General features: G+C 38.4%; 1 protein-coding gene across 1 annotated transcript in view; it reads left to right on the forward strand.

Annotated features, from left to right (window-relative positions):
• The window catches only part of cdh23 (cadherin-related 23), a 626,035-nt gene that overhangs the window by 436,004 nt on the left and 170,958 nt on the right, over nucleotides 1-19,073 (forward strand). Inside the window, exons 20-24 of the mRNA XM_061961466.1 lie at nucleotides 5,640-5,756; nucleotides 5,958-6,070; nucleotides 7,801-7,908; nucleotides 16,298-16,487; nucleotides 16,672-16,817. Of these exons, the coding sequence (XP_061817450.1) occupies nucleotides 5,640-5,756; nucleotides 5,958-6,070; nucleotides 7,801-7,908; nucleotides 16,298-16,487; nucleotides 16,672-16,817 (674 nt within the window). The remainder of the gene's footprint in view (nucleotides 1-5,639; nucleotides 5,757-5,957; nucleotides 6,071-7,800; nucleotides 7,909-16,297; nucleotides 16,488-16,671; nucleotides 16,818-19,073) is intronic.

Here is a 19,073-nt window from a genome sequence, read left to right on the forward strand (position 1 = left end):
TTGCCCGCTCAAGTCAGATGAACTTTCCTGAGACGGTTTCTGACCGTTTGTGCAAAAAAAATCTTCAGTCGCACGAATAGTCAAACTCTGGCCCGCGGGCCAAATTTGGCCCGCCGTGTAATTTCATTTGGCCCTTGAGGCAATATGAAATTAACACTAGACCTGGCCCGCCAGTATTATACAGCGACGGTGCCGCTGTAACACCGCATTCACCGCTAATACTCATACTTGCCAACCCTCCTGATTTTCCCGGGAGACTCCCGAATTTCAGTGCCCCTCCCGAAAATCTCCCGGGGCAACCATTCTCCCGGTCAACATTACTGGGGGCGTGCCTTAAAGGCACTGCCGTCAACGTCCTCTACAACCTGTCGTCACGTCAGCTTTTCCTCCATACAAACAGCATGCCAGCCCAGCCACATATTACATGCAGCTTTTACACACACATAAGTAAATGCAATGCATACTTGATCAATAGCCATACAGGTCACACTGAGGGTGGCCGTATAAACAACTTTAACACTGTTACAAATATGCGCCACACTGTGAACCCACACCAAACAAGAATGACAAACACATTTCGGGAGAACATCCGCACCGTAACACAACATAAACACAACAGAACAAATACACAGAACCCCTTGCAGCACTAACTCTTCCGGGACGCTGCAATATAAACCCCCCTACCACCAAACCCCGCCCCCGCCCACCAAGTTAATGTTGATATTTACCTCAGAAGGCTGCAAATAGAAAAGAGGCATTCCATTTTTTATTTAAATTTGATTTAATATACCATTGATGTTTTTTCGTTTGTTTTTTGAAAGTTGATTTTGCACTATTAAGTTATATAAGCGTTGCTTGTTCCATATTCAGTGTTAAAGCAAATCAGTGTAGCAAACTGAGCAATAATTAACGTTTTATTCATGCACTTTCTTTTGCTACTTCAAGGTTTGAATGTTTGATTCATTCATTATTGTTATTTTATTTTCAAATTTATTATTAGCCTGTGGAAAAAGTTTATTTAGATATTTACCTCAGAAGGCTGCAAATATAAAGGAGGCATTTAATTTTTATTTAAATTTTATTTGATATGTCATTGATATTTTTTAACTGTTATTATTATTATTTGAAACTCGATTTTGCATGTCACTATAAAGTTATATAAGTCTGCTTGTTCAATATTCAATTCAAAACTTGTTTGGGTCCCTATTAAAAGGTTAATTTGTTCAACCTTGGCCCGCGGCTTTGTTCAGTTTTAAATTTTGGCCCACTCTGTATTTGAGTTTGACACCCCTGGTCTAAGACCACCTTAGAGGTGAGGAAAGTGGAGTTGCTGGACATGGTCTACGGTTGTGACGCCAGTTGGTTATACTGCCAAATTATCTGACATGCCTTTGAAGATGACTTGTGGTTAAAAAAAACAAAAAACATTCAATTCATGCACAGCAGTTCTGGTGAACATTGCTGTATGCAGTCCGCTATTGTCAACACTTGCAACATCTGTGGCATTGTGCTGTCTGATAAAACTGCACACCTGTGCAATAACCAAGCTGTATAATCAGCATCTTCATATCCCACACCTGTGAGGTGGATGGATTTTCTCAAGACAGAAATGCTCACTTACAAAGATTTAGACTGATTTGTCAATACAATTTGAGAGAAATAGGCCTTTTGTGTGCATAGAAAAATTGTACATCTTTGTGCCCAGCTCTTAATAGTTGGGAGAAAAAAACAAAGTGTTTATATTTTGTTGTTGTTGATTTGATTGTACAAATGTCTGTCTATTCCAGACAAGGACTTAAATCACTTCCTGATTGATTATCTAACCAAAAGTAGTTGTTTTATATTTTTACCAATATTTAATTATATAATTTTTCTATGATTACAACTGTTTTTGTCGTGTGACTTGCTTCTTGTTATTGTATTACAGTACAGTGGAAATTGTATGAATCTGTCCAACATGTCAAACAACTCCTCAAGTCCTGGACTGGTCCACAGTGTAATTATTACTCATAAAAAGTGCCTTGAGTTGACATACATTGCCAACATATACGTTTCTATTAAGGTTGTTCCATATATGTTGATGTGTTGGTGTACTGAAAATGTAATCATCTTTGTTAAACGACAATACAAAAACACAACATTAAACTTCACCTTCAGTGCAAAATAAGTTTAAATTAAAAAAAGAACAGATTTACCCTGCATTCTACCACAGCAACCAAATGCATATATGCTGTATGAAAGCTTTATTGTAATTGTAGTCAAGACCTACAACAAAATTACCTCAGCAGCTCTGTTCGATAAGCGTAATAATTATTTTAATGTCGCTGAAATGACATTGAAGGAGAATGACCGTGCACAAATCAGCCTTTTATTGGCGTCTACCAAACAGCACTGTATACCTTGCAGCAAGACGCACTCCACACTTTTATGCAGCCAACGATGATCGGCAACTCTTCTTGCCACTGCTTCCTGAAGCCCAACCCTTGAATCTCAGCTCAGAACTATACACAATACCCCCAGAGCTACAATATCGTATGAAAACAGAAGATTAAAAACTAAACATGCACAAATGGAGAACAACCATTTCAACAAACTGGCATAAGTTTACAAAATTATGTTTATCTCTGGCCAAAGTCACAAGTAAAAGTGCAAGTAATGATTTGAAATTATTTCAAAAACCACTTACACTATCTTGCCAAAAGTATTTAGCCACCTGCCTTGACTCACATATGAACTTGAAGTGCCATCCCATTCCTAACCCATAGGGTTCAATATGATGTCGGTCCACCTTTTGCAGCTAATACAGCTTCAACTCTTCTGGGAAGGCTGTCCACAAGGTTGCGGAGTGTGTTTATAGGAATTTTCAACCATTCTTCCAAAAGCGCATTGGTGAGGTCACACACTGATGTTGGTCGAGAAGGCCTGGCTCTCAGTCTCTGTTCTAATTCTAAGGGGCCAAGCCCAACTCCTGAAAAACAACCCCACACCATAGTTCTTCCTCCACCAAATTTCACATTCGGCACGAAATGTAGCGTTCTCCTGGCAATCTCGAAACCCAGACTCGGCCATCAGATTGCCAGATGGAAATGCGTGATTCATCACTCCAGAGAACGCATCTCCACTGCTCTAGAGTCCAGTGGCGACGTGCTTTACACCACTGCATCTGACGCTTTGCATTGGACTTGGTGATGTATGGCTTAGATGCAGCTGCTTGGCCATGGAAACCCATTCCATAAAGCTCTATGCGTACTGTACATGGGCTAATTGGAAGGTCACATGAAGTCTGGAGCTCTGTAGCAACTGACTGTGCAGAAAGTCGGCGACCTCTTTGCACTATGCGCTTCAGCATCCGCTGACCCCTCTGTCAGTTTACGTGGCCTACCACTTCATGGCTGAGCTGCTGTTGTTCCCAAACTCTTCCATTTTCTTATAATAAAGCCGACAGTTGACTTTGGAATATTTAGGAGCGAGGAAATTTCACGACTGGATTTGTTGCACAGGTGGCATCCTAAGACAGTTCCACGCTGGAAATCACTGAGCTCCTGAGAGTGGCCCATTCTTTCACAAGTGTTTGTAGAAACAGTCTCCATGCCTAAGTGCTTGATTTTAAACACCTGTGGCCGGGCCAAGTTAGAACACCTGATTCTGATCATTTGGATGGGTGGCCAAATACTTTTGGCAATACAGTGTATGTTAACATCGGTCGGCCGGTCAGAGGGGCCTGAAGATGAGCTGCTTTCACCGGGCTTATTTTTTTCCTTTTCAATGTTTAAATTCCACTGAGAATTGTATTTAGTACCAGAAGAAAAAAAACATAAACAGTTCTCAGTGTAAAGCAGTGTTGTTCTACTGCACTAAAAGATACAACCCCATTAAAATAAACATACTGTAAGACGAAAATATGTGTTTCTATCTTTGCAAAGGCAGAATATTAACAAATAATTGGTATGTTTTCATCTACAAAACCATTCTGGGTATCACTCCATCTTATCGGTCTTGTCTTTTAACAAAGAAACAAGGAAGTCACAATCTTCGTTCAATGAATGTTCTGCAATTTGTCGTCCCCAAAGTAAGAACTGAACTGGGCAAGAAAGCATTTAGGTTTTCAGCACCGAAGGCTTGGAATAACCTACAATCGAATATTAAACTTCAAACCCTAGTTACGTTGAATGAGTTTAAAGCTTCTGTGAATGGACTGCAGTCTACCTTGTCTGTATGCACATGTGTCATGTTTGCAAGTTTTAATGTTGTAAATGTGATGTTTTATGTATTTGTTTACTGTTTTTAATGTAACCTTGCTGCTGCCCTCTTGGCCAGGTCTCCTTTAGAAAAGAGATCTTTGATCTCAATGGGATTTTACCTGGTTAAATAAAGGTTAATAATAATAATGTTGTTATTTGTCTGTGTTTGTCTGGATCCTGGGATGCATGGATGTCAGGCAAGTTAAAAAAAAAAAAAAAGCCCCTTTTAGTAGGAAACATGTAGGTAACACAATAAACAAAGATGTGCATCTGGTAAGTGCACAAAAAGCAAACATGCATGAACCAGAAAGCAAATGGTCCAGTATGGGACTGGCATAAGAAGCTGCCTGATTAATGATTGCCAGCAGGTGAGTATCCTAATTACCAACCGGGGGCAGGTGCTCAAGCCAGTAGTAAAGTGGCTGGAAAACAAAGGGAGACAAGAAGTAGAAAAAATCAATAAAAGCACTGGTCAGGAAATAATACAAATTACAGGAAACTGATGATATGTATTGGATCTCATTTGGCTCATTTGAATGTGAACTGACCACTCTATGCGGTTTTGTAGGGCCACAACCAATAGGAGGGCTACAAGGTCATGTCATAGGCTATGGAAAGATGTTTTTATTTGATTTAAATCCATCTGTTATAAAAAAACAAATGACTTAATAAAGGTTCAGGAGAAATCAGTGTTGCTGTTAAAGTTTAATAATAACATTGCAACACCGCCTACATCCCCTTGCAAAAATACAAAATGGTTCATTCCTTCTAGCACCCGCAAACCCAGCATGAAAGGCTCGACTATTCGGGAAAATATGATAAATCTATATGTGGCGAAATCTAACAATGTTACGTTTAAGTGTCACTTTCGCATCTTAATTGTGGTGTGTTCAAGGAGCCTTGATTCACGTTCAAAGCAGAGGCTTTTCCAGTTTAAAAAAAAAGGTGCTTTAATAATAATAATTATATTAATGATGTATTATTTTTATTATTATTATCCAATAATGATAAATCTACTCTACATAATGAAGTAAAACTTGACAGTTTTATAATGATATTTATTCAAATTCACAAATATTGGAGACGTCACAAGGTGCAAGCAAAAACCTTTTTAAGGTTTTGACGTGAGTTTTAAAAAGCTAATTTCAACCAAATGAGGTCAATGATTTGTTTTTAGTGCATGTAAACATACTGAGCGTGTGTATGTGATTTGTGGCCCCTTTAGTTATCTAATGAAAATCATAAATAGGTTGTATCAGAGACCAAAACTGGGCCACACAAAAAAATGTGTTTAGGACCACACTAAGCCAATGCTGGCCCTGCACTGACTGTCAGGTCAGGTTTAAATATTTTCACTTGTTCTGAAAAAGGAAATGTGTTCCCACCTCTTCTCCACAGGGGCTACAGTGCTCGTCGTCAATGCTACTGATTTGGACACCTCCCGAGAGTTTGGCCAGGCCTCACTCATCTACTCCTTGGAGGGATCCTCCCAGTTTCGTCTCAACTCGCGCTCGGGTACGTGTGCATGTGAGTGTGTATTTTCAGAAACCGCATCAACCGCATTGACTCAAGTGTATCTGGGCACTCAAAAAGTTGGGATTTTAATACAGGAATTTCATTGTCTACTTCAACACGTTTTGACTTGACTGCTTTGTAATTGTTGACCATCTTCAAATATCTGTTGTTCGTTTTACTGTAATTGAATTTGTTGCTCAGGAGAGATCACCACCACAGCTTTGCTGGACCGAGAGCTGAAGTCAGAGTACATCCTCATTGTCAGAGCTGTAGATGGAGGAGTGGGTCCGCAACAGAAGACCGGCATTGCCACGGTAATAACTCGAAGCAGCAATACATTCACAGATCTTCAACCTTTTTATGCAATATTTGCTAAAATAGCCACAGTGCATGTTTGGCTCTAAATCAGTGGTGTCAAAAGTCCGGGCCAGGGGTTATTTGCAGACTACACCTCTTTTTATTGGATTTATTGCAAAATAAAATTAAACACATCAGATTACAAAGGATTAGATATTAGGATTAGAGATAAAGGATTAGACCAGGGGTGTCAAACCTACAGCCCGCGGGCTGGATCAGGCCCACGTGATGAGTTTGCCAAGTAATAAAATGAGCTGTTTTTTTTTTTTTTATGAAAGAAACTGCTGTTCTAAATGTGTCCACTGGATGTCACAATAGCAATTCTGTTGGGACTAGCAAGAGGTACAAAGTAAAGAGTGGCTGCAGCTCATCTCCCTCAACCAAAATTAAACTTAAAACCTGCCGTTTTATGTCTTCTGCTTCGAACACATCATTGTTTGGCACTCTTACTCCTTCATAATGTCTCTGTCAAAAACGAGAAAACTTGACCCTTTCGAATTGTTTTTACCTCCGTTTCTTATGGTTTGTTGAGTTAGCACTGGATTGATATGTGGACATGACAAAGGAGGTATTTGATACCTCGAAGAGTTTACATGTTGTGTTTTTTGTTCAATCCCAGAAAGACTGGGATTTAAAGTTTAATCCTGGCTTTGTAGATACACTGAGACAAAGTCTAAGCTCATTGTGTTTTTTTAAACTGCACCAATTTCTGCTCAGTGGCCTAGTGGTTCGAGTGTCCGCCCTGAGATTGGTAGGTCGTGAGTTCAAACCCCGGCCGAGTCATACCAAAGACTATAAAAATGGGACCCATTACCTCCCTGCTTGGCACTCAGCATCAAGGGTTGGAATTGGGGGTTAAATCACCAAAAATGATTCCCGGGCGCGGCCACCGCTGCAGCCCACTGCTCCCCTCACCTCCAAGGGGGTGATCAAGGGTGATGGGTCAAATGCAGAGAGTAATTTCGCCACACCTAGTGTGTGTGTGACAGTCATTGGTACTTTAACTTTTTTAACTTTTTTTCCTCAGAATTTTTAACAAACTTGAAGTGTTTTGTCCAGAGGATTATTTGTGATTTGTACGTTTTCAGAATGTGCCTGTTCTATTTTTGGCCAAAGTAAAACAAAGAAAACAACCTGCAGTTGTCTTTATTTTTAAGTTTTCATGCCATGATTTTAACATTCCGGCCCACTTGGGAATAGATTTTCCTCCATGCGGCCCATGAGCTGAAATGAGTTTGACACCACTGGATTAGACATTAGGGTTACAAGATGTTACAAGGTGAAATGTTGAACATTTTGAGATACATGTATCATTCACAAAGTGAGTCTATAGACTTTCCTTTTTATGTTATCAAATATTTTAGAATGTCTTAAACTAATTTGTAATATACATTAAAAAATGTGTACATTGGAGCGTACATAAAAATGTTGTAATTTGTTTTGTCAATGGAAAACGTTTAGACCCCCCTGCATTATATTGTCCATAGCTGTGAATGTTAGTGGCAATGGTTGTTTGTCTCTCAAATGATTGGTTGGCAGTTTCAAAGCATATTGGGATAAGCTCCAGTTCACCCATGACCATGAAAAGAATAAGCGGTAGACAATGAATTAACGAACAATTATTTTAGTAGTCTACATATGTTTTTGCTGTTGTGAATTGTGTGTTAATGATTCCCACTTTGTGTAGGTGAACATCACCATCCTGGACATTAATGACAATGCCCCCCAGTGGAGGGATGAGCCATACCATGCCAATGTGGTGGAGATGAGCCCAATAAACACAGATGTCATTTCTGTGAGTGCACCACACATCAACATTCATCCACTCTTCAGTTGGATCACTAATCTGAAAATTAAGTTACTCATGTCTGGTTTCCCGAGAGAACAAAGTTGCATGCAAAAATGCAACAGTTAGCGAAATCTGGACTGGACAAATGTTGCATGTCTGCATAGAGACACGATTCCGGCAGAAGTGCACTCAAATTGTTGCAGGAGGCATCACCTAATTTGCATAACTATTGGCGATATTGATTTAATGTTAAAGTCACCAAAAGTGTCCACTAAAAGTCCAATAAGTTGCTAGTCGTTTTTATTTTTTGTTTTTTTTGGGTGGGGGTTAACAACCTTGAGGGGTCTGAAGATTAAAGGTTCCTTTTATTATTAATTCAACCTAAAATAATGAATTATAGAGCATCAAAATTACGTTACCCTTCCCTGCGTCCTGCAATCACAATAAAACCGTACAAATAGGAATTTTAGAACTTGGGCTGCCAAAAATAATGCGTGAATTTTAAAAATTAACGCACAAGCTGCTTTTACCTGATGGTTACTTAAAAAGTGGTGCAGGTTGCTAAAATTTCATTAATCAGGTTAAAACCTGTGTAAAGTTGCACCCCCACCCTGCTGGTTTGTGCTGCAAAAATGTTCGCTTGCCTCGTCCAAATCACCCAAAACGTGCTCCATTTTTTTGTGCTACGTTTGTTCTGCAAACTTTTTTAGTCTAACCATTATAGTTATTAATGCGCAAACACACACACACACACACACACACACACACACACACACACACACACACACACACACACACACACACACACACACACACACACACACATTCTTGTATGTGTTACCTTTTTAAGAGAAAAATGCCTACCTCTTTAGGACCACCCTGTCTAGATATATAAGATGTGTATTTACAACATTAATAATATATACATACTATGCAAAAAAAGGTAGGCTTTTAGTAAAAAAAAATTGTTGTTGAATTTTTTGTTTGCAATTGGTTTTTAATCTTCATTATTTACTTGAAGTTATTACGGTATGTTTCTATATAAATATTTATTTTATTGTTTTAATTAATTTTGGCCAAAGGGGGCGCATTTAAATTTCTTACACACACTTGGTATTACATATGTTGGCCAGAGGGGGAGTACTTCAAATTTTTACACAAACTTGTTATTTCATATGTTGACCAGAGGGGGAGCACTTTTAAAACCGACACACAGTGAATTTGAAAAATCCCTCCTATTTAGGACCACCCTAATTTGGATAGATTTCACCACCAGAGGTGCAAATGAGATCTTTTTTTGTTTGTTTTTTGTAATGTACTAAAGGCCGATGACAAATGAGTCACGGACCACAGATGGCTCTTGTGCCGCATTTTGGGCAACCCAGCTGTAGAAGCTAACTGTTAATGGCCACTATAGTCTTAGTACCGTAGTGTATTTGTTCATCCTATGGTAGGGATAATGTTTGATAAGAAATTATCGAGTTCGAGCCTATTACCGAATCCTCTTATCGAACCGATTCCTTATCGATTCTCTTATCGAGTCCAGATAGGTTGTTGTATATGGAAAAAAACATAATATTTGGTTTAACAAATCACTTCACATTCTCTACTGCTTGCTACTATAGTATTACCATATCTGAGTTATTGTGCAGAAATGTGGGGAAATAACTACAAATGTGCACTACATTCGTTAACCGTGTTACAAAAAAGATCAATTAGACTTTTTATTACAAATTTTACCTTGCAATAATATGAATAAACAAAAAAAAAAGGTAGACATTTATGAGTTAAATCTGTTCTCTTAACCAATATTGGTAGCATACGCTTGTGTTTTTTGATTTTTTTTTTTTTTTATGTTTTATTTAGAGATTAAGCCATGTTTCTGAGAATATGCAAAAAGCTATTTACAAGACGACAAAAAACATGTATTGCTAATTGACTGTCCATCAAAATGAAACTACCGGACTATAAGGCGCACTTAAATTTTTTTTTTTTCTTCTCAAAACTCGACAGTGCCTCTTATAACTCGGTAAGGAATACGTCTGGTTGAGCTTATTAACCTTGAAGCTATTTTATTTGGTACACGGTGTAATGATAAGTGTGACTAGTAGATGGCAGTCAAACATAAAAATAAATTGTAGACACCACTGTGATTGCAATATTTCTCAAGTAAACAACACCAATATTTTAAATGTTCCATTGAAAATATAGAACATTACACACGGCGCTCAAAAATCTATCATAATGTTTTACTAAGACGTGGGTACCCTATGAAGCCGCACCGCTTGAAGGATTGTCGGCGCATTAAACATACAAGTATTGTTATGGTATAAGGTAGGACATATTAGGTGTTTTGTTTCGCAAAATCATGCAAAAGCAACTTTACTTACCTACTAGTACCTGCTGATCTGCATTTGGAATCTGCATAAAATTGTGCACGTCCGCGAATCGATAAGCTTCTTCTTTTTTCTCTATCCTCTTGTTATGTGACATTCATCCTGCGCTGTTACTATTTCTAAACTAAAGTTGTGTACAATTCTTACTTATATCTGTCAGTAAAGTCGCCATGAAAGCGCTAAAACATACCGGTGTAGTGAGTTTACATTATTCACCAAAGGAACTTTAGTTATTAGAGTTCCGGTCGGACGTTTTTTCTTGGGACACATTTCCTGTGTTGTTTTTTCCGGATGAGGAGATGCTGCTCCGTTATTAATTTAAGTAAAGTCTGAATGTCATTAAAACAGTTAGCTCCATCTTTTGACACTTTTTCCACTCCAGTCCTTGCACGCTACACCGCTACAACAAAGATGACGGGGAGAAGACGCCACGTAAATAAGACCGCCCACAAAAAGCCGCATCCGGAAGCGACTGTCAGAAAATGTCTTGAAGATGATCTGTAAAACATAATCTATGCAACATTTTGACACAAGAACCACCATTACATGTTATGTAGACCACAAGGAAGTGTTGTTCAATTTAGAAAAAAATAATAATAATATGACTCCTTTAATGCGTCCTATAATCTGGTGCACTTAATATTTGAAAAAAGATCAAAAATAGACCATTCATCGGCAGTGCGCCTTATAATCCGGTGCGCCCTATGGTCCGGAAAATACGGTATTTAAAAGAGTTTCAAAATATATAAGGTATTTTTTTTAATATTGTGTGACACCTGACATATTAAACAACACACAGTACACATAGAACACAAACTACTTCCCTTACTAGATAGAGTAAGCGCCATCACCGTGTAGGTCATCACAAAGTAAACGCTCGAATATTACCTTCAAACTCACTCATTGTCCTGCTGGTGTCTTTGACTGCGTGCTGTTGGAAATTAAGCCCAGATCATTCATTAATTAAAGAGGCGTCACTGAGTGTAATTAAGGGAGTCCGACTGCTAATTAAAATGTAGCCTGCAGTCATACGCTTTGCAAATTATTCATCTGCAAGGCAGGAAAGTGAGCTACTGTCTTGCATAAACAGCAACAGAGACATGGTTTCAGTGTGACTCAAACATGGACTTTAGAGAATATTCTTCCTCCTGCCTATGTTCTCTGTGGTCTTTTAATGTCCTGCAGTTGGCCCCAATAATGTTGTGAGTTCAAAAGATTAATGGCAAAAAGCTATGATTTGTAGTGTTCCAAACGTTACAGTACATTACTATTGGGTTCTGTCTCCAACAATTAACTGTATTAAGGATAAACCGCGGTAACACTCCATACGGTTAATAGTAAAATGACTTCTATCTGCACTTTAATATACTCACGGATCGGCTAGTGCTAGCTCGCTAGCTAGCTTAAATGCTAATTCAAATACAAGAGACATTATTGTTTTTAATAAACAACACACTCCAACTTAAACTTGTACTTAAACACATTACTGTCTGAGCAACTACCGTATTTTTCGGAGTATAAGTCGCACCGGAGTATAAGTCGCACCTGCCGAAAATGCATAATAAAGAAGGAAAAAAAACATATATAAGTCGCACTGGAGTATAAGTCGCATTTTTGGGGGAAACTTATTTGATAAAATCCAACACCAAGAATAGACATTTGAAAGGCAATTTAAAATAAATAAAGAATAGTGAACAACAGGCTGAATAAGTGTACGTTATATGACGCATAAATAACCAACTGAGACTGTGCCTGGTATGTTAACATAACATATTATGGTAAGAGTCATTCAAATAACTATAACATATAGAACATGCTATACGTTTACCAAACAATCTGTCACTCCTAATCGCTAAATCCCATGAAATCTTATACGTCTAGTCTCTTACGTGAATGAGCTAAATAATATTATTTGATATTTTACGGTAATGTGTTAATAATTTCACACGTAAGTCGCTCCTGAGTATAAGTCGCACCCCCGGCCAAACTATGCAAAAAAACTGCGACTTATAGTCCGAAAAATACGGTAATATATTCAAGAGTGCACATTGACCCTATAAGTTGTGCTCTTTCAGCACCTAGTTATCTATCTATACTTCGAGGAAAATGACACCGAGGTGCCTACGATAGGAACTGAACTTGCGAGACGTCACATAAACCGGAATCGTTAGCTTTATTATCTAAACAATAATTGTTCACAATCATTATGAAAGACAGATGTATTTTTTTTTATGCATTCTAAATCTTAAATAAATGCAATCAAAAGTCTGCTTACAATAGAGCATATGGGAGCCGCTCTATTCTGCCTATAAAGACCTTAAAAAACATCCAAACACCTCCATTAAGGTTTTATACACATGATGTAAGTATATATGTAACATAGTAACAGGCACTTTAATAGCATTTAATATTTAATAAAAATAAAAAAACTTCACTGATTTCTACTTGCTACATACTTCCTGAAAGCCATCAAACATAATATAACATCACTTACTGTACAATGTCTTCTGAATTAAGATGCCGACTGCTAGAATGTTCATATATTCCCATTTAGATAAAGGATAACTCGTAATCCTTGCAAAGGAAAGGGGGGTGGAACCAAGCGTCTTTTCGTGTCATTCTCGCCATTCCCGTGTCTAAATTGGCTGTCAAAGTGTACCAATTTGTCAGATTACATCCTCGTCCTTCTACTATCCAGGTGAAAGGCATGATATATGATCTACAATAATTTTCCACAAACGTGGAAGCGAGGAAGCAGCTGAATAGTCGATTATGTCAACATTGGCACGCAAGCTCATCATCATGGTGCCACTATAAACAGTTTGTCTGCTGTACTGCTTATAATAACAATATCACTAATACTTGGTTAATATTTAAGTCACAAAATGTAAATGGTGTATTTATGGAGCTTTTTGGGTGTTTTTTTAATTGGGTTTTATGGGTGGAATAGAGGACCTCTCATTGGCTTCGATGTAAGCTGACTTTTATTTACGTTTATTTATGAGTTAGAATGTCTTAAAAAAAATACATCCGTCGTCATGTTCTTCATAATGATTGTGAACGATATGCAAAAAAACTGCAGTTCCTCTTTAAGAAGTCAGAATAATATCTTATTTTTTTCTTCCAAGAAAGTGTGTACAGTATTTTATTTGTTGTTATTTTGATTAAACTATTTCAGTGTGTCTATTAGTACTTTTCGAGCACATTCAATTATAGGGTGATAATGATTATAATCATGAAATTGTTGGTCTCAATAACCGTGATATGAAATTTTCATATTGTTACATCACAGCAGAGATGTCTATATGGCCAAGCAGAATTGGATTTTGAACCCCCAAATACATATAAAAAAAATGTCACGCTTCTTTATTTACGTGAAACTATTTTTACACTTTTTTAATCAAATTTGAACTGAATATGAGATATACAGTATTCCTGGCACATCTCCGACCAGTATTTGAATCTGAGTCTACTTATTCACCAGCCCAGCACAAACACAGTGCGCCACGGGCAACAATGGGAATAGGTGGAGACCAGACATAACCGTGGTAAACTAATTTCCGCAAAGTAGGCTTACCATTATTACATCAAATAAGTTCATATTTAGAGCAGAAAAAAAGTGATAAAGACCTTCTAAATACATTTTTGTAACATTATTAAAGCCCTCTAAACATCCAGACTGTGAACCAGGACAAAGAGGCAAACCATCCTAGCCGAAACCGTCAGGTACGGAAATAAACACACTTAATGACTAAAACGTTGTTCTGCGAAAAATTTGGTCAACTTGAGATTGTGGCGGTAAAGACAGAGTAGCGTTGTTTAGTGTTGTTCTTGGCAGCATAACCCTTCACCTGGAAAAGTAAATCGGTCTTGGGGAATATCTTTATCGACTGGCACAACATAATACTGTAATAGGTAATCAAATACTGAACAGTAATACATATGATACATAAATACAACTTAATTCAACACTTAATTTAGAAAAATATGTAGAATATATATACGGTATGTATGTATGTGTATATATATATATATATATATATATATATATATATATATATATATATATATATATATATATATATATATATATATATATATATATATATGTTTTGGATTGCATATATATTTTTTAAACCCGCAATGTGTTGTAGCTGCAATATTTAAAGCGGGAGGAAGTGAGTGATGGAGCATGAAGTGCCTAGGAATAAATTGTGTGAATGCTCCACAGCATTCACACATATGGATTTCTACACCAAAATTAATCTATTTATTAAACTTCTTCTTCTTCTTCTTCTTCTTCTTCTTCTTCTTCTCCAGATTTTGGCGCGCTCTACCGTCCACATTTTTCATCCGATTCAAACCGTCCCAACTTCAAACTATTCAGCCTATTCGGGAATTGCGGACTTTCCTTCGACAAATTCCAAAAATTCCCAGATTTCCCAGAATTCCAGGTTTTCCGGGACATTTTTTCCATTCAAAATCGACGACTCCGTCCACGTTTTTCAACCGTTCCACCGTCAAAACATTCCTCTTAATCAGGACAAAAAACTAAGTTGTTTTTCAAACTGGAAAAATTCTCGGTTTTCCCGAAATACCATAATACCAAAATCAATCAATCAATCATCAATCAATCAATCAATCTCAATTAAAAATGTTACTACTTCAACATTTCTCAACCGATTTGAAAAAATCCAACACCAACCATCATTCAGAACATTCACTTTTTTTTTTCTTCTGGACATTCAAAACCAAATTCCGGTTTTCCTGGAAATTCAAACTCTTCAATATTCAAACCATTCCAACATTCAAACTATTCTTACATTAAATGATGAATGATAAATGGGTTATACTTGTATAGCGCTATTCTACCTTCAAGGTACTCAAAGCACTTTGACACTATTTCCACATTCACCCATTCACACACACATTCACACACTGATGGTTGGAGCTGCCATGCAAGGCCCGAACCACGACCCATCAGGAGCAAGGGTGAAGTGTCTTGCCCAAGGACCCAACGGACGTGACGAGGTTGGTAGAAGGTGGGTATTGAACCAGGAACCCTCAGGTTGCTGGCACGGCCACTCTCCCAACCGCGCCACGCCGTCCCCCGTTCATTCATACCACCACCACATGCATACTACATTCTGTCAGCATTTCAGTTTAACTTCAGCATTCACACACAATTCCTTCAGGAATGTCCTCATCTAGTTTACAGTAACATTTCTTATGAACCAACCTGTCGTTTATTAATTGACATTTTACATGCGCTTTTTCACACAAAAGGGGTCCTCCCATGGATTATGGGGCCCTCGCACAGTATGTGATGTGAATATAGTAAGGAGTGGCATTAGTCATTTACACTCACATATTGGGCATCTTAACAACACTTTGCAGTGCCTTAAAATACGTAATATTTTAGCTCACTATCTTCTAATGGAATTGATTAATTGGACTGACTGCTACACACTTCCTCACCTCTCCTGTCACTTCCGCTTTTCTTAGTGCTTGCTTATCAATAAGCCTCCAAGTCGCTTGCTTACCATGTCGCCTTAATAATTAATTACCTCAAAAAACCTTTGTTCCTCCAATGACCAATTAACCATTTTCCGTCGTTTTTAGTCAGCGCGTTGAATAATTGAACAGCTCTTTAAAAACCAGCAAATGTTTTAGCCGGGCTCCCCGTCTAATGCATTCATCAACGAGATCACGTAAAGAGACGTAGCCATTTTTCTTATTAGCGAGCGCTGTGCAGAAAGCAGTCGGCGTGTGTGAAGGTGAGGTGGGGGATGCACTCACATTATCATTCCTCCCCTCTCGTCATCTGACACTCTCTGTCCTCTCTCCTATTAATTCCCACTTGTTAAGCACACTTTTATTAAGACGTGCCATTAAACCTGAGGCAGATTGCGCTAATGATAAACCTTGTGGAGGAAAACATGCCTGCTTTTGAGGGCCACCAAAAGAACCATGTCTCTGTTACCTCTGACGTCTCCCAGGTGCTGGCAGTGGACCCTGACAACGGGGAGAACGGCACTGTGGTGTACAGCATCAGTTCCGAGAACCCATTCTACACCATAAACAGCAACACTGGGAAGATTCGCACCAGCGGAGTAACCCTAGACAGGGAAAGCTCCAATCCCGGGGACACAATGCTCATGAGGACCATCATCATCTCAGCTGCAGACCGTGAGCGCTCGTCACTGACTTCATATTATATTCTGCGGAGTGCTTTCATTTCTCGGGGATTAGTCTCTATTTCCAAGCCCTCGTCCTTAAGTTTTATGTTGACCATGAAACTTTTTATCGTTGCCTATAAATTCCCTTGGCAACAGAATATGTGCCTTATGTGTCTCTCTGGCACCCTCTGTAGGAGGTACACCTCCACTGCGTACATCAGCCAGCGCCACAGTATTTGTCAACCTGCTCGACCTCAATGACAACGACCCCGCCTTTGTCAACCTTCCATTTGTGGCTGAAGTACCAGAAGGACTCCCGGTGGGATCATCAGTGTTTAAGGTACATGTCAGACTCCAAACTTATTTCTTAAGGCAGTGGTTCTCAAACTTGTATTTTTATTTTTATTTTTTTTTTACCAATTTCCACCTCTGAAAAACCTTGGCTGTCCAAGTACCACCATAATGACCAACATGAAAATACAGTAACTTAGTAGGCCTATGTATTCATTAAAAACAAGGCAGAGGTTTCAAAGGGTAACTGCACTTTTTTTTTAAATTTTGCCAGTTCACAATGCACCTGGGGATAGGTTGATTGACAACACTAAATGGTCCTCCAGCACCCCCTGCGACCCCGAAAGGGACAAGCGGTAGAAAATGGATGGATGGATGATGACGAATGGCTTTTTTTTTTAATGCATTCTAAATATTAAATAAATTCAATCAAAAGTCCGCTTACAATGGAGCCTATAAGAGCCGTTCGATTCTACCTATAGAGCCCCTAAAAAAAACATCCAAACACCTCCATTAGGGTGTATTTAGATACAAACCCTGTTTCCATATGAGTTGGGAAATTGTGTTAGATGTAAATATAAACGGAATACAATGATTTGCAAATCATTTTCAACCCATATTCAGTTGAATATGCTACAAAGACAACATATCAATGTTCAAACTGATAAACATTTTTTTGGGGGCAAATAATTATTAACTTTAATATTTGATGCCAGCAACACGTGACAAAGAAGTTGGGAAAGGTGGCAATAAATACTGATAAAGTTGAGGAATGCTCATCAAACACTTATTTGGAACATCCCACAGGTGAACAGGCAAATTGGGAACAGGTGGGTGCCATGATTGGGTATAAAAGTAGATTCCATGAAATGCTCAGTCATTCACAAACAAGGATGGGGCGAGGGTCACCACTTTGTCAACAAATGCGTGAGCAAATTGTTGAACAGTTTAAGAAAAACCTTTCTCAACCAGCTATTGCAAGGAATTTAGGGATTTCACCATCTACGGTCCGTAATATCATCAAAGGGTTCAGAGAATCTGGAGAAATCACTGCACGTAAGCAGCTAAGCCCGTGACCTCCGATCCCTCAGGCTGTACTGCATCAACAAGCGACATCAGTGTGTAAAGGATATCACCACATGGGCTCAGGAACACTTCAGAAACCCACTGTCAGTAACTACAGTTGGTCGCTACATCTGTAAGTGCAAGTTAAAACTCTCCTATGCAAGGCGAAAACCGTTTATCAACAACACCCAGAAACACCTTCGGCTTCGCTGGGCCTGAGCTCATCTAAGATGGACTGATACAAAGTGGAAAAGTGTTCTGTGGTCTGACGAGTCCACATTTCAAATTGTTTTTGGAAATATTCGACATTGTGTCATCCGGACCAAAGAGGAAAAGAACCATCCGGATTGATATAGGCGCTAAGTTGAAAAGCCAGCATCTGTGATGGTATGGGGTATATTAGTGCCCAATACATGGGTAACTTACACATCTGTGAAGGCGCCATTAATGCTGAAAGGTACATACAGGTTTTGGAGCAACATATGTTGCCATCCAAGCAACGTTACCATGGACGCCCCTGCTTATTTCAGCAAGACAATGCCAAACCACGTGTTACATCAACGTTGCTTCATAGTAAAAGAGTGCGGGTACTAGACTGGCCTGCCTGTAGTCCAGACCTGTCTCCCATTGGAAATCTGTGGCGCATTATGAAGCCTAAAATACCACAACGGAGACCCCCGGACTGTTGAACAACTTAAGCTGTACATCAAGCAAGAATGGGAAAGAATTCCACCTGAGAAGCTTAAAAAATGTGTCTCCTCAGTTCCCAAACGTTTACTGTGTGTTGTTAAAAGGAAAGGCCATGTAACACAGTGGTGAACATGCCCTTTTCCAACTACTTTGGCACGTGTTGCAGCCATGACATTCTAAGTTAATTATTATTTGCAAAGAAAAAAATAAAGTTTATGAGTTTGAACATCAAATATCTTGTCTTTGTAGGGCATTCAATTGAATATGGGTTGAAAATGATTTGCAAATCATTGTATTCCGTTTATATTTACATCGAACACAATTTCCCAACTCATATGGAAACAGGGTTTGTATATATGTAGTGAAGTAACAGACACATTTATAATAACATTTAATATGCACGTATTTTGATCATTTTAAGAATACGCGGCACATTAATTTTAAAAACGCATTACAGCCTTTGCTTCTTTTTTTTTCATCACTGATTATTACTCACTGTAGACTTCATGAGAGCCAACAAACATAATAAAACATTACTTACTGTATAAAG

The sequence above is a fragment of the Nerophis lumbriciformis genome, linkage group LG02, assembly GCF_033978685.3.
Source record: "Nerophis lumbriciformis linkage group LG02, RoL_Nlum_v2.1, whole genome shotgun sequence".
Taxonomy (NCBI): Eukaryota; Metazoa; Chordata; class Actinopteri; order Syngnathiformes; family Syngnathidae; genus Nerophis; species Nerophis lumbriciformis.